The 13406-nt window shown below is 50.6% G+C and overlaps 1 protein-coding gene across 1 annotated transcript in view; it reads right to left on the bottom strand.

The window, feature by feature from the left end:
• Positions 1–2258: 2258 nt before the first annotated feature.
• The window catches only part of LOC135254179 (cadherin-24-like), a 53388-nt gene continuing 42240 nt past the window's right edge, over positions 2259–13406 (bottom strand). Inside the window, exons 7-14 of the mRNA XM_064334161.1 lie at positions 12221–12477; positions 11788–11924; positions 11176–11297; positions 10741–10858; positions 8976–9272; positions 8228–8432; positions 7529–7847; positions 2259–7011 (exon numbers count right to left, since the gene is read on the bottom strand). Coding sequence (XP_064190231.1) covers positions 6151–7011; positions 7529–7847; positions 8228–8432; positions 8976–9272; positions 10741–10858; positions 11176–11297; positions 11788–11924; positions 12221–12477 — 2316 coding nt within the window. The 3' untranslated portion in view covers positions 2259–6150. The remainder of the gene's footprint in view (positions 7012–7528; positions 7848–8227; positions 8433–8975; positions 9273–10740; positions 10859–11175; positions 11298–11787; positions 11925–12220; positions 12478–13406) is intronic.

Genomic DNA, 13406 nt, shown 5'->3' with positions numbered 1-13406 from the left:
AGAGAAGGATGTGGGCAGAGAGGGAGGTGGGGAGAGAAGGAGGTGGGGAGATGACTGGAAGGAGAGAAAAGGTGAGACTCCAGGCCCAAGATGAACGGCGCGTCTTAATAAAACCTCTTTCAATTACAAATCTGTCATATGGAAAGGTTTTCTGCTGAATGATAAATGATAATCATAACTGTAAATATAACTATAGACTGTACATTGTTACACTGGAGAACGTTTACAGGGCATGTGTGCAGTGATGTCACAGGCTAGAGCAAGGTTAAAGGGCAGGGGTGGGTGTGGGTCACATGGTCTTCACCCAAGGCCTTGATAAGTAGAATTGGGTGTCGTAGTGCTGTGGCTAAAGCAAATCACCTGCACCCACACCGGCCCTTTGGGATAAGACTGGGGCCCCCAGGGCTCCAGCCAACGCCTCTGGCCTGTTTAACACTCCTCTCCTGTGCTTGTGAAAACAATGTTCTCAACTTAGGACCTTCAAAATGTTTCTGGCTGACTAGTTCATTTCCAGCTGATGTGATTTGTGTGTGTGTGTGTGTGTGTGTGTGTGGGGAGGGGGGGGGGTAGCAATGAAATATTCCACCATATTTATTTATATTATTCTTTGGCTTTTTTTCTCTATCTTTCTCAATTTTTCTCCCCCCTTCATTTTTTTTACCCTTGTTTTTTATCATTCCTGCAAGGCTATTCATTTAAAGCTCCCTCCTTCCACCCGATATTACTCTCTCTCTCCCTGACAGCCCGCCCCTCGCTCGCCCTCAGCTCATTTTTCTCTCCGCTGCACTAAAGATTCTCTGTCAAGTTTCCTTGGGAAAAAAATCGAAGACTAATTAAGATTGTTAATGAAGATTTAATTTCTCACTTCAAACGAACCAGTGAGTGCATCGCACACAGCAGCCGGGAGAAAGCAAAGGGGGGGGAGGGGGATGAAGAGAGGGAGGGGGGAGCAGGGAGGAAGGATGGAATGAGTGTGAAATTAAGAGTAAAAGAGGAGAGAGGGGGAGAGGAGAGGGAAAGGATAGGACGGAGACAGAGAGGTGGACGAAGTGTGGAGTAAAAAAGAAGGATAGAGAAATATATATATATATGCAGAGAGAGAGAGAGAACGAGGGAGGGGGAGGGAGAGAGAGAGAAAGAGAGAGGCGTATATCTGCAGAGAGCACACAGACTCTACTCCATGTTGAGAAGTTAGGGGAGCCTCTTAAGGTGCAAGCTCATTGGCCATTCGTCTCGACTGAGATCTCATTAGATTGCTCTGTGTTTAATTAAGTGCCCCAGGCCTATCTCACGCTCAAGAGTGGGGGACAGAGGGAGAGAGGGAGAAAAAGAGTGGGGGACAGAGGGAGAGAGGGAGAAAAAGAAAGGATGAAGGGAAAATGAAGTGGATCACAAATCAACACAGTGCACATTGCAGTCTGGGGACAAAAATGCAGTGTGATTTGCATGCTGTGATGTGTGTGTGTGTGTGTGTGTGTGTGTGAGTGTGTTTGTGCGCCCGTATGTGTGTGTGTGTGTGTGTGTAGTGTGAGTGTGTGAGTGTGCGCCCGTATGTGTGTGTGTAGTGTGAGTGTGTGAGTGTGTGTGTGTGTGTAGTGTGTGTGTGTGAGTGTGTGGAGTGTGTGTGCCGTAGTGTGTGGTGTGTGAGTGGTGTGTGAGTGTGCGCCCGTATGTGTGTGTGTGTGTGTAGTGTGTGTGTGTGTGTGTGTGTAGTGTGAGTGTGTGTGTGTGTATGAGTGTGTGTGTGCGCCTGTATGTGTGTCTGTGAGTGTGTGTGTGTGTGTGTAGTGTGTGTGTGTGTGTGTGCCCGTATGTGTGTGTGTGTGTGTAGTGTGAGTGTGTGTGTGTGTGTGTGTGTGTAGTGTGAGTGTGTGTGTGAGTGTGTGTGTGTGCCCGTATGTGTGTGTGTGTAGTGTGTGTGTATGTGTGTGTGTGTGTGTAGTGTGAGTGTGTGTGTGTGTGTGTGAGTGTGTGTGTGTGCCCGTATGTGTGTGTGTGTAGTATGTGTGTGTAGTGTTGTATTATGCGCACACTCCCTTTTAACACGTGAACCGAAGTGTTTGCACGTTTGTGGAATGCTGCGCGTGGACGAGGAGGCTGATGTGTTCACGGATATTCCTCCTTCCGTCAGCTGCTCTCAGCAGGTTTATTTATGTACTGAGACCCCCCCCATACCCCCCCACCCCGTACCCCCCTCCCAGCATCCCCCGCCATCCCACTGCACCCACTCAGCCAATGAACACACAGAAGGCTGCGAGTCCCACCCAAAATCCATCCTCTTTAATCAAATTTACAAAAAAAAAAAAACCAAACAAAAACAAAAGAAGTCAAAGTACAGAAGTGTCCTATCATTGTGGGTAGGGGGTGGGGCCAGTGTTTGAGTGGCGCCCCGCCCCCCCTGTGCTACACCCATGTGCTGTCGCCGTGACGATCCTGTCTGTTACATGCTCCAGGTGTTGCCACCCTGGTCACGTGACCCTCTCCCAGCGTCACAGATTTTAAAGTGACAATGGGCCGTGCTCTTAATGCTGAAAGCTCCCCTACCAATGAGGCTCAACCACTCACAACTCAACATCTTCTGAATATTAATTAGGGGGGCGTGGCCAAGCACAACGCTGTGGCAAGTACTGTAATACAAGCACCCGAACCTCCTGTTCTTTAGTAATAAAACGGGGTGTGCCAAAACCAAATTAAACACGTTGCTAGTGCTAAGCCACCAAGAAGTACAATCCAAACTGAGGTCCCCTGGTTGGGGGAGGGTGCGGCACTCAGTGAACTTCACTAAAGGAAGCTCAGTTCCACGGCTTCTCTCCGTAACCACAGTGATATGCAGCCTCAGCGTCCAGCTCTCCCATTTTCTTTTTAAGCAGACGCTGGGTTCACGAGGAGATACGAAACTGAATTAAACTCACGTTCCGGACTGAGTTTCCCCCAGGGGGTGTGGCCCTGGAAGGGATGTGGATGTGTCCCCCCCCTGCGGCAGCCTCTCGAAGCGCCGCTGCAGGCCCTGGCGTCAGCGCAGCCGGTGGAGACGAGTGAAAGGCACGCAAAGAAACTTCTGCGGTTATGGACCACAGAACCTCTGAACCAGGGGTGCCGCATCGAATCCCAAAAACGTCCCGGTGCGGACGCTTGATTTAGCTCCAGCTCAGCACTAGGTAAGTGCCTGAGTCAGCTAGCCATGGTCTTGATCAAGGGTCACGATTAGTTTATTAGTTGAATCAGATGTGGTGCTGGGCTGCATCCAAAGCATGCACCCACACTGACCCTGCTCAGAAAAGATGGCTGTGGCAACTTAATGGTCTATTGAGGTGATTAAGGAACCGCTATGTGTTCACTGCTCCAGGAAGCCCTATATCGCCCCCTTGCTGTTGGAGGACAGAACTACAGGTGAGAAACGATTGATTACGAAACGAAAGATTGGTTCTTTTTTTCCTTAAAAATAATTTCAACAAAATGCAGGTTTGGTTCCTCACCGTTCACATCGCCTTTGATCTCATTAATTTGCCAAAAACATAGTTTCGTTTCAGTGACTGGGTGTCCCCACTTCAACAAATGAGGGTCCTGACGATTTAATCTGCCACTATAATTTAATCAAATAAAAAAAAGTCTCCTCTTTCTGAAGGAGTGGCTTGCCTCGTAGCACACTAAAAAAACCGGCTGGTCTGACCGACTGAAGAAAATACGGAACTCTGGGATGTGAACGTGGAACGTTTATTCTTATTCCTCGCTGCATGCAAAGCTACTCCTGACATGGCGCGGCCGTCGGAGGGCGAACGGGAGTCTACTGAAGGACGAATAATGGCTTGTTACGTGTGAGGGTGTGTGATTATGCCTGGAACTGACCCCGCGCTGACCAGGGGCCCCTCAGGACGCACAGAGGGCACTCTCTGACACAGTGGTTCTGGTCCAGTCAGGTCCAGCACAGTGTCATGGTTCTTGTTCAGTTCTCAGGTGTAGTTGTGTCTTCCGGTGTTTATAACGTCCTTTTTTATTTGAAAATGGCTGGTTGAATGTACTTTCTTTTTTTTTTTTTTTTCAAACATCGAAAAAATCATTCCATTTGCGATGATGGCTAGTGATATTTACACTGGAGACTTCAACAAACTTAGTGCCCTTAAAAAACATTGCTCTTTTCCTTTCCCATTATTATGATGATAAATATAGTCTTCCTCATCATCATCATCATCATCATCACTATCATGACATTCTGTACAAAGCGGTGACTCCGCATGACAGGTGGAGCGTCCCTGCTCACTGCTTTTCTGTTATCACCATGGAAACGAGTGCTGTAGCTCAGCTGGGTGGCTGGGTGGGGATGGGGGTGGGAGGGGGGGCTTGTGTCTGGAACCCAGGGTTTTGTTTCAGTGGGCGAGATAGCTCTGTTCACTCACAGGCCAGTTCACAGTGAAAGGTTTTTTTTTTTGTTTGTTTTTTTTTTTTTTTAGGGACACGAGCTCATTCAGGAGCTTAACAACACACCTGGTCTCAAAATCATATCACAGAAAAGACTGGGCTAATTACCTTAAATAATTAACGACGTTAACAGCCGGCGAGGAATCCTGCAGCAGACCCAGCGATCCTGCCCGCCCCTGCTGGAGTACCGCTAAAGCAGCTCGCGGCAGCGCGTCGCTCTCCGTCAGACAGGTGCTCGGACTTGGACCAGCTCGCGCCAGCGCCCAATCCCGCCGGGGCCGCGAGGCCTTCTGTCTTAAAACGGAACCCAGGGAAGGTGCTTGGCTGGCCAACGCATTTACGGATCGCCCTTCCTCCCGATCTACGCTCGCACTGTCAGTTCTTAAAATACTTATCAAAGAGCGGCGAGGGACTTTAAAAGTAAACTCCGGCTTCTTTACGGCTCGATCTAAAATAATTATAGGAGTGCGAATTCACAATCATGCTTAATAAATACACCTCCGGTGCTCTTTAAATGTCTCACCGATTACCGGTGGAGCGTCCGTGCGGATCCGTTCTGCGAAGCTCCGCGGGGGAGCGCAGTTGTCACGATGGAGTTTCCGTGAATCGCAAATCGTTAAACATGCCAGTGCGGACGGTTTAAATCATTCCGCGGGTGGCTGCCGAATCGCGCTAATGCCATGAGCTATCTGCGGTCAGTCGCGTTCCCGTCCCGCTGGAGAACTCGCAGCGACTGTCCATGGGATGAGACTGGGGTGTATTAATATATCACAACATATTTTTTTTAATTTTTCATAATGTCTATTTTTCGACAAATGTGGCTTTGGTGTGGTGGGAAGAATCAATTTTTCAAGAATTTAATGTTTCATAACTTTCACTTGGAACGAAGCAGGGAGCTGAATTATTCAATGCCCTGCCAGCAGAGATGTGTAAAAGTAAAAGGTTCTTTTTTTTTTTTTTTACATAATCGCATGATAACTCTGTTACCCTCTTCCTTCATCCTCAAATCCTGCTTTTTCCTTTCTGCCACCCTCATCTCTCCTTTCTCTACCTCTGTCTGTTCTTGTGTGGCCTCTCTCTTTATCACACTCTCATTCTCTCTCTCCCTCCCTCTCTCTTTCTCTCCACAGTGACACTCAGTCAGTGATCCTCTCATCTTTGCTTCTTTGCTGTTTATCCTTCCTTGCCAGTTTTTTTTGTCCATTCTCTCTTTTCACATTTTAGTCTTAACTGTGTGTCTGCATATGTATGTGTGTGCGTGCGCATGTGTGTGTGTGCGTGTGTGCGTGCACATGTGTGTGTGTGTGCGCATGTGTGTGCGTGCGCATATGTGTGCGTGTGTGTGTGCGTGTGTGTGCGTGCGCATGTGTGTGTGCGTGTGTGCGCATGTGTGTGCGTGTGTGTGTGTGTGTGTGCATGTGTGTGCGTGCGCATGTGTGTGTGTGCGTGCGTGCGCATGTGTGTGCGTGTTTACATATGTGCAGGCCGATTAGCTTGTGGGGAAGGGGCTTCGTTTTGAACGTTCTATGTTGATTCTGATTGGCTGATAAAGATCTCTTCTGGGGATTTGTGCACGACTGCTTTTTTAAAAGGGTTATTGCTAAAGATCCAACCTCTCTTCCTCTGTTTTGCCGCAGTTTCTCTTTAAATTTCATCTCGCTCCTTCCTTTTGAACCCCTTGTTCTCTCTCTCTTTCCTTCTCTCACTCTTCCTCTCTCTTTTTCTTGCCGTCTCTCATTCCTGTTTCCCTTCATCTCTTGACCTCCCTTTTCCCTCCCCTTCTTCCTTTTCCCCTCTGTCTGCCTCTATCTCTGTCTCCCTTTCCCTCTCTCTCTCCTCCTCCCTCTCTCGCTCTCTCTCCTGGAAGAGCTCGGCCAGCCTGTGGAACCGAGGACCCCAGTCCTCCACCCCCTCCTTCTCTCCCTCCTTCTCCCCCTCGCTCTCCAGCGAGCTCAGCGACCCCGCCCGCGACCCCTCCCCCTCGAAGCCGTAGATCTGCACCGAGTCGTAGGGCGGCAGGGAGGGGTCGAAGGTCACCTGAGCCAGGCGGAGCCTCAGGAACTCGCCCACCCGCACGGCCAGGGAGTTCCCTCCGCCCTGGCCCCGCCCCCCGCCGTACCCCAGCTGCCCCAGCACCCCCCTGTTCTGCCCCGGGAAGGGCAGCAGGTGGGGTAACATATCTCTACGGCCCAGGCCGTACCCCCTCACCCCCACCCTGTCCCCCCAGTCTGGAATAAGACCCGTCCCCTCAGGGTAAACGCTGCAAGTAGTCCCGGCCAGAGATATCCCTCCCCCCTGTGCCAGCCTGTGGCGGCCCAGCGTCCCCTCCTGCAGCGCCCCCTGCTGGCCAGCGCTGTTACTGCGGCAGAAGCCGGCGGCGGCCTGGCTCTCCCCGCCGCTGCCGTGGCTGCCGTGGGGGAGGGGCATGGCAGCGAGGCTCCCCGGGAGGGACGGGGCCGAGGCGCCGGTGCTGATTCGTGTCGGGGACGGTCCTGCCCTCACGCCCTGGCGGCCCGCGGACTCACACGCCCAGCTGCTGCCGCTGGAACTCCGGACCGCGGCCGGACCGCACCGCGTCAGAACCAGGGAATCAGCCTGGGAGACCAGAGACAGGCAGGCTTTACACAGTCTGCACTATATGCTATATACACTATACACTATATACACATTATGCACTATACACACTATACAATATACACTATACACACTATATACACTATCCACTATATACACATTATGCACTATACACACACTATACACTATTCACACTATACAATATACACTATACACACTATACACACATTATGCACTATACAATATACACACTATGCACTATACACACTAAGCACTATATAAACAGTGTACTATAGTCAGCATACACACTACACTATACACACTATGCACTATACACACTATATTCACTATACACACACTGCATTATATACTCTATACACACTATATACAACATACACATTGTGCTCTATAAACACTAAATGCAATGCAATATACACACTATATAAACACTGTGTACTATAGTCAGTGTACACACTATATACACTATACACACTATGCACTATACACACTATATACACTATACACACTAAACTCGTACCCAGTCCAGGCTGTGCGTGTGGTATCCAGGCTCGCTGCTGTCCTTTGAGTCGGGGGTGGGGGGGGCCCCGCTGTCCGACCCCCCCGCGGCCCCCGCCGGTTCCGTCTCTCTCCGGGGGTCCCCGGGGTCCGCCAGGCCCGGCTCGAAGGGGGCGTGGCCGTGGGCGTGGCCGTGGGCGTGTCTCAGCACCGGCAGGGTGTGGCTGCTGTAGCACAGGCGGCCATACAGCGGAGCGGCGGCTGTGTTGGGGAAGCCCAGGCCCGGGTTCTGGGACCAGCTGTACGTCCGGCCCCTCTCCTGGCTCCGCCCAGAATACCGTCTGTGAACACGCCCCGCCCGCCACATCGCATCAACCATCCAGCGTTACAGTTTGAGTCCTAAAACCCCGAAGGGAGCTCGCTTTTTGAGCCATGCGTCCCCTTGGCAGATTTCCAATGCATTTTTCATTTCCAATGTTGCTATATTGAAACTACAAAAATGGCTGCATTCTGGAAACTACAAAAATGGTTGCATTCTGGCATTTCAAGTTTCCATACTAGCCTGCCTGCATGCAATTGTAGTTTCAATATAACAACTTGTTAGCAATTTTTTTTGACAAGAAGTACATGTTGACAGGAAGTAAATGCTGACAGGAAGTACACATTGACAGGAAGTAAATGCTGACAGGAAGTACACGTTGCCAGGAAGCTTCCCCCTTACATGTTCCTGCTGTCCAGCGTGCGGTATCCCCGGCGCGTGCTGTGGGGGGCGCTCTGCAGGGCGGCCATGTCGAAGGCGGCCGTGTCGGCCTCGCCGCCGCCCTCGTCGTCGTAGGTGATGATGTTCTCTCTGACATCATCCTCCTCCAGCGGGGAGAGAGAGTCCCTCTTCTGTCTGCGCAGGGAGAGAGAGAGCGCGCTCACCGCTGGGGGGAGAGAGAGAGAGATTATAGCACACACACACTCCCTCACACACACACTCACTCACTCACACACACACACACACTCACACTCACACTCACACTCACACACACTCACACACACACACTCACACTCACACACTCACTCACACACTCACACACACACACACACACACACACACACACACACACACACACTCACTTACTCACACACACACTCACACACACCACCACACACACTCACACACACACACACACATACTCACACTCACACACCACACTCACACACACACATACTCACACTCACACCACACTCACACACACACACTCACACTCACACCACACACTCACACACACACACACATCACACACACACACACACTCACACTCACCACACACTCACACACACACACACTACTACACACACACACATCACACTACCACACACTCACACACAACTCCACACACACACACACCACACACCACACACACACTCACACACACTCACTTACTCACACACACACACACACACACGGTGGCTGCTCTTACCCAGCAGGGTAATGATGCAGGCCAGGATGGCCAGCAGGGCGGCGGTGCTGAGGCCGGGGGAGGGAGAGGAGGAGGAGAGGGGCAGGCAGACGGTCTCGGCCAGGCCGTCCCCGTCCCCTGGCCCCGCCCGGGCCCCGCCCTGCAGGCAGGGACAGACGGACACGGTGACCGTCCCAGTGCTGCTCAGGCCCGACAGGCTGTCCTTCAGAACCAGTGGCACCTGCAGCGTCAGGGAGGAGGAGGGGGAACGAGGGAGCGAGGAGAGGGAGGAGAGGAGAACCAGGCTGGCCGTGGGGCCTGAGGGGGGGGGGTGGAGGGAGAGGGAGAGAGGAGAGAGAGAAGGAGAGAGAGAGAGTGGAGGGGGGGAGAGAGAGAGGGAGAGAGAGTGGGGGGGGGGGGGTAGAGGGAGTGGGTGAGAGACAGAGGGAGAGAGATTTGAGATTTAAAAGTTCCTTTGTCCTTTCTCGCATAATCCTGTTTATCACACCATGTTCACAAGATAAAACATATCGCTGCACCTGTTATCATCGTCAGGTACAAACCAAAATGCATAAATAATCTGCCCTGCTTCCTCCAGAGAGAGGGGGAGAAAGAGAGAAAAGAGAGGGAGCAGAGAGGGGAGAGAGAGAAAGGGGGAATGTTAAGGGGGAAAGAGATAGAGAAAGACTTTTCCCAAAGCAGTTATACTTTATTTTCAATTTCACTACATGTTTTGGTAACATGTTTAGTTTTCCTGATGATAGAACTAATGTGCATCTGGATCTGAGGGAGAAGGAGAGATGGATGGAGGGAGGGAGTTAGGGTGACAGAAGTGCTGAAGTGTGTAAGAGTTGTAAATTGTGTAATTGCGCAGTTGTTTATTTTTCCAATGGCAATTTGTGGCAACCATACTAATGAGTAAAGCACAGTTTCCATGTACTGCTTGATCCAACTGAACAGGTTGAGCAATCAACAACAGGAATGTGTATATATATATATATATATATATATATATATATAAATATATCAGCTGTGCTTTTTAGAACCACTCTATGATGCAGAATATCTTTAAAGCTCAATGTGTTATTAGTTGTGACATGACAGTATGTTTGAAGAGATTATCACCTGCCTAGAGAGTACCAATGGCAATTGGCCTCGGGCTAAGTTTGGTAGCATGTCATGTTATGAATTATTATTATTGTACTGGATTTCTCCACGCTTTATTATACACTAAATAATATTCTGACTTCATTATACATGCCCAATCTAAAACTCTGTAGTAAAATTAATAGTTTTGTTTATGCTATTAAAATGCATTACTTTTATTAAATCACAATAATTGTTTCACTGTTCATATTAGAGTCACAAATGTGGCTAACATTCTAACTGATTTTAGAGAGAATTATAAAATTTTAAGTGTGCACTGCCAATGCTGAAATGGTTATTCTTATTGCTATTACTTCATATAGTTTTTGCAATGGTATAATATTCATTAGAATAATATGTACCATGATTATCAAGAAAAGGATTATCTCTGACATACTATATATATACGTTTTAGGAGGGAGACAGACTGTGTGTGTGTGTGAAAGAGAGAGACAGAGTGTGTGTGTGTGTGTGTGAGCGAGAGAGACAGAGTGTGTGTGTGTGTGTGTGTGTGAGCGAGAGAGACAGAGTGTGTGTGTGAGAGAGAGGGAGAGAGAGGCTGGGAGTGGAGGAGGGAGACAGACTATGTGTGTGTGTGTGTGTGTGTGTGTGTGAAAGAGAGAGAGAGAGAGAGGCGTACCCCCAGTGCCTCTGACGGTGAAGTTGTGAGCAGCGCTGGACTCCAAGGGGATGCTGAAGTGAACCAGCGACTCGTTGCCTCCTTTGTCTTTATCCACCGCCCGCAGCGCCAGCACCACCTGCAGGAGAACAGAGGAACTGCATCATTGCCTCCTGAAAGGCAGGAAACTGCCATCCCCTCACCAGCCCACTGCCATCCTTTACACACACACACACACACACACACACACACACACACACACACACACACACACACACTCACACACACACTCACACACACAAACAGACTCACGCACGCACACACACACACACACACACACAGACAGACACAGACACACACACAAACAGACAGACACACACACACACACACACACACACACACACACACAGACAGACAGACAGACAGACACACACACACACACACACACTCCTGCACCTGCCCTGCTGCAGCGGAGTCACACAGCGCCGTTGTGTACTGTCTCTCCAGCTCCGGGGCGTTGTCGTTCACGTCCAGGGTCTCTATGGCAACCGCCACCCGGGACACCTGACCGGGGCTGTCTGAGATGAGCACAAAGCCAACACTGCTGCATCACCACGACAACAGACAAACATTACCGCAACATCACCATTACAGTAGCACAACATTACCCCAACGTTACCATGACGTTACCATGACGTTAGAACAGTATCTCAGTGTCACCATGACAATAGAACAACATTACCCCTGACCTCTCTGTGTGGCGATGGTGACCCCTGACCTCTCTGTGTGGTGCTGTTGACCCCTGACCTCTCTGTGTGGCGATGGTGACCCCTGACCTCTCTGTGTGGCTATGGTGACCCCTGACCTCTCTGTGTGGCGATGGTGACCCCTGACCTCTCTGTGTGGCGATGGGGACCCCTGACCTCTCTGTGTGGCGATGGTGACCCCTGACCTCTCTGTGTGGCGATGGTGACCCCTGACCTCTCTGTGTGGCTATGGTGACCCCTGACCTCTCTGTGTGGCGATGGTGACCCCTGACCTCTCTGTGTGGCGATGGTGACCCCTGACCTCTCTGTGTGGCGATGACGGTGATGTTGTGCCACTGCTCGTGCTCGCGGTCCAGCTCCACAGCCGTGGTGATCAGTCCGTTGTCAGGGGCGATGCGAAACAGGGCCTCCGGGTCTGACTGGGGGTCGATGGAATATCTGCAGAAGAGAGAGAGAGAGAGAGAGAAAGAGAGAGAAGTAGATGGTAAATGGACTGCATTTATATAGCGCTTTTATCCAAAGCGCTTTACAATTGATGCCTCTCATTCGCCAGAGCAGTTAGGGGTTAGGTGTCTTGCTCAAGGACACTTCGACACGCCCAGGGCAGGGTTTGAACCGGCAACCCTCCGACTGCCAGACAGTCGGTCTTACCTCCTGAGCTATGTCGCCCCTATGACAGATGAGTAGAGGAACCACATGCACGGGACGGAAAGCCCAGCGGGCCCAGGGCTGACCTGATGTTGCTGTTCTGTCCCGTGTCGGGGTCCACGGCCCCCACCCGGCCCACGGCGCAGGCGGGGGCGCAGTTCTCCCGCACGTCCAGCAGGTAGCGCTGGCGGGAGAAGCGGGGCGGCTCGTCGGCGTCCAGCACGGTCACGCGCACCGAGGCCCGGTCCTTAAAGGGCCCGCGCCGCAGGAAGCGGGGGTCCACCGCGGGGTTCAGCACCTCCACCGCAAACGCGTACGCGCCGCGCGCCTCGTAGTCCACCGCCTGCCGGGGTCAAAGGTCACACAGTCACCGCTTCCTGCCACCGGGGGGAAGTCAAGCGGCGCTGAAACATGGCCGTTCTGCGGCTGCTCCCCAGCTTCAGCTTCAGCTTCATTACATTACATTACAGGCATTTAGCAGACGCTCTTATCCAGAGCGACGTACAACAAGTGCATCAGTTCAAGGTGCAGAGGTGCAAAAGAAACACACCAGAGTGAAGACCTATGAATACACACAGCTTCGGCTCCACCACACCAAACACAAGACAAACGAGCCTATCGAGCCCATCGAGCCCATCGAGCCCAGCGAAGAGGCCAGAGAAGAGACCAGAAATTACAGCCGAAGAGCTTGGTTTGGGATTTCAAGGCCCAAACTAATCAGCAGCACCCCGTCTACACCGGTCAGCTAGAGCCAGCAGCACCCCGTCTACACCGGTCAGCTAGAGCCAGCTATCAGCAGTAAGAAAAAAAAAAACACACTTTAAACCAATCAGCTGGGTGTTTTTTTTTTTTTACTAGTAGGTGGGACTTACAGTGAGTACCCCACTTCACACATGCCAGTGTTACACCTCCTAGTATCTGAATGTTCATTCGCTGCCACTGAAGCCCGTCAAATCTCTCAGAACTCCAAACAATGGTCGTCAATGTGGAGCATTTTAAGTACGACAATTTCTTAGAAATATATTTGATTAAAAGCCACAGATGAGAAAATGATTTCAATCAATATCCTAAATGTATTAATGGAAATTTATTAGAAACCAAGCGTCCAGCCAATTATTGCGTATATTATCAACCGTGATAAATACCATGCTGATATGCAGTGTGTATTCATAGGTTTTGATCTGTCAGTGTGTAATTACATGTTGTTAGATATTAATATCACTTTGTGACATTAGTCCACACGATGGGGACTTTGAGTGGAACACGAGGGAA

Source organism: Anguilla rostrata, chromosome 4 (assembly GCF_018555375.3).
Source record: "Anguilla rostrata isolate EN2019 chromosome 4, ASM1855537v3, whole genome shotgun sequence".
In the NCBI taxonomy this organism is placed as follows: domain Eukaryota; kingdom Metazoa; phylum Chordata; class Actinopteri; order Anguilliformes; family Anguillidae; genus Anguilla; species Anguilla rostrata.
Note: the sequence above shows the minus strand (reverse complement) of the source record. Positions and strands in the feature narration are given on the sequence as shown.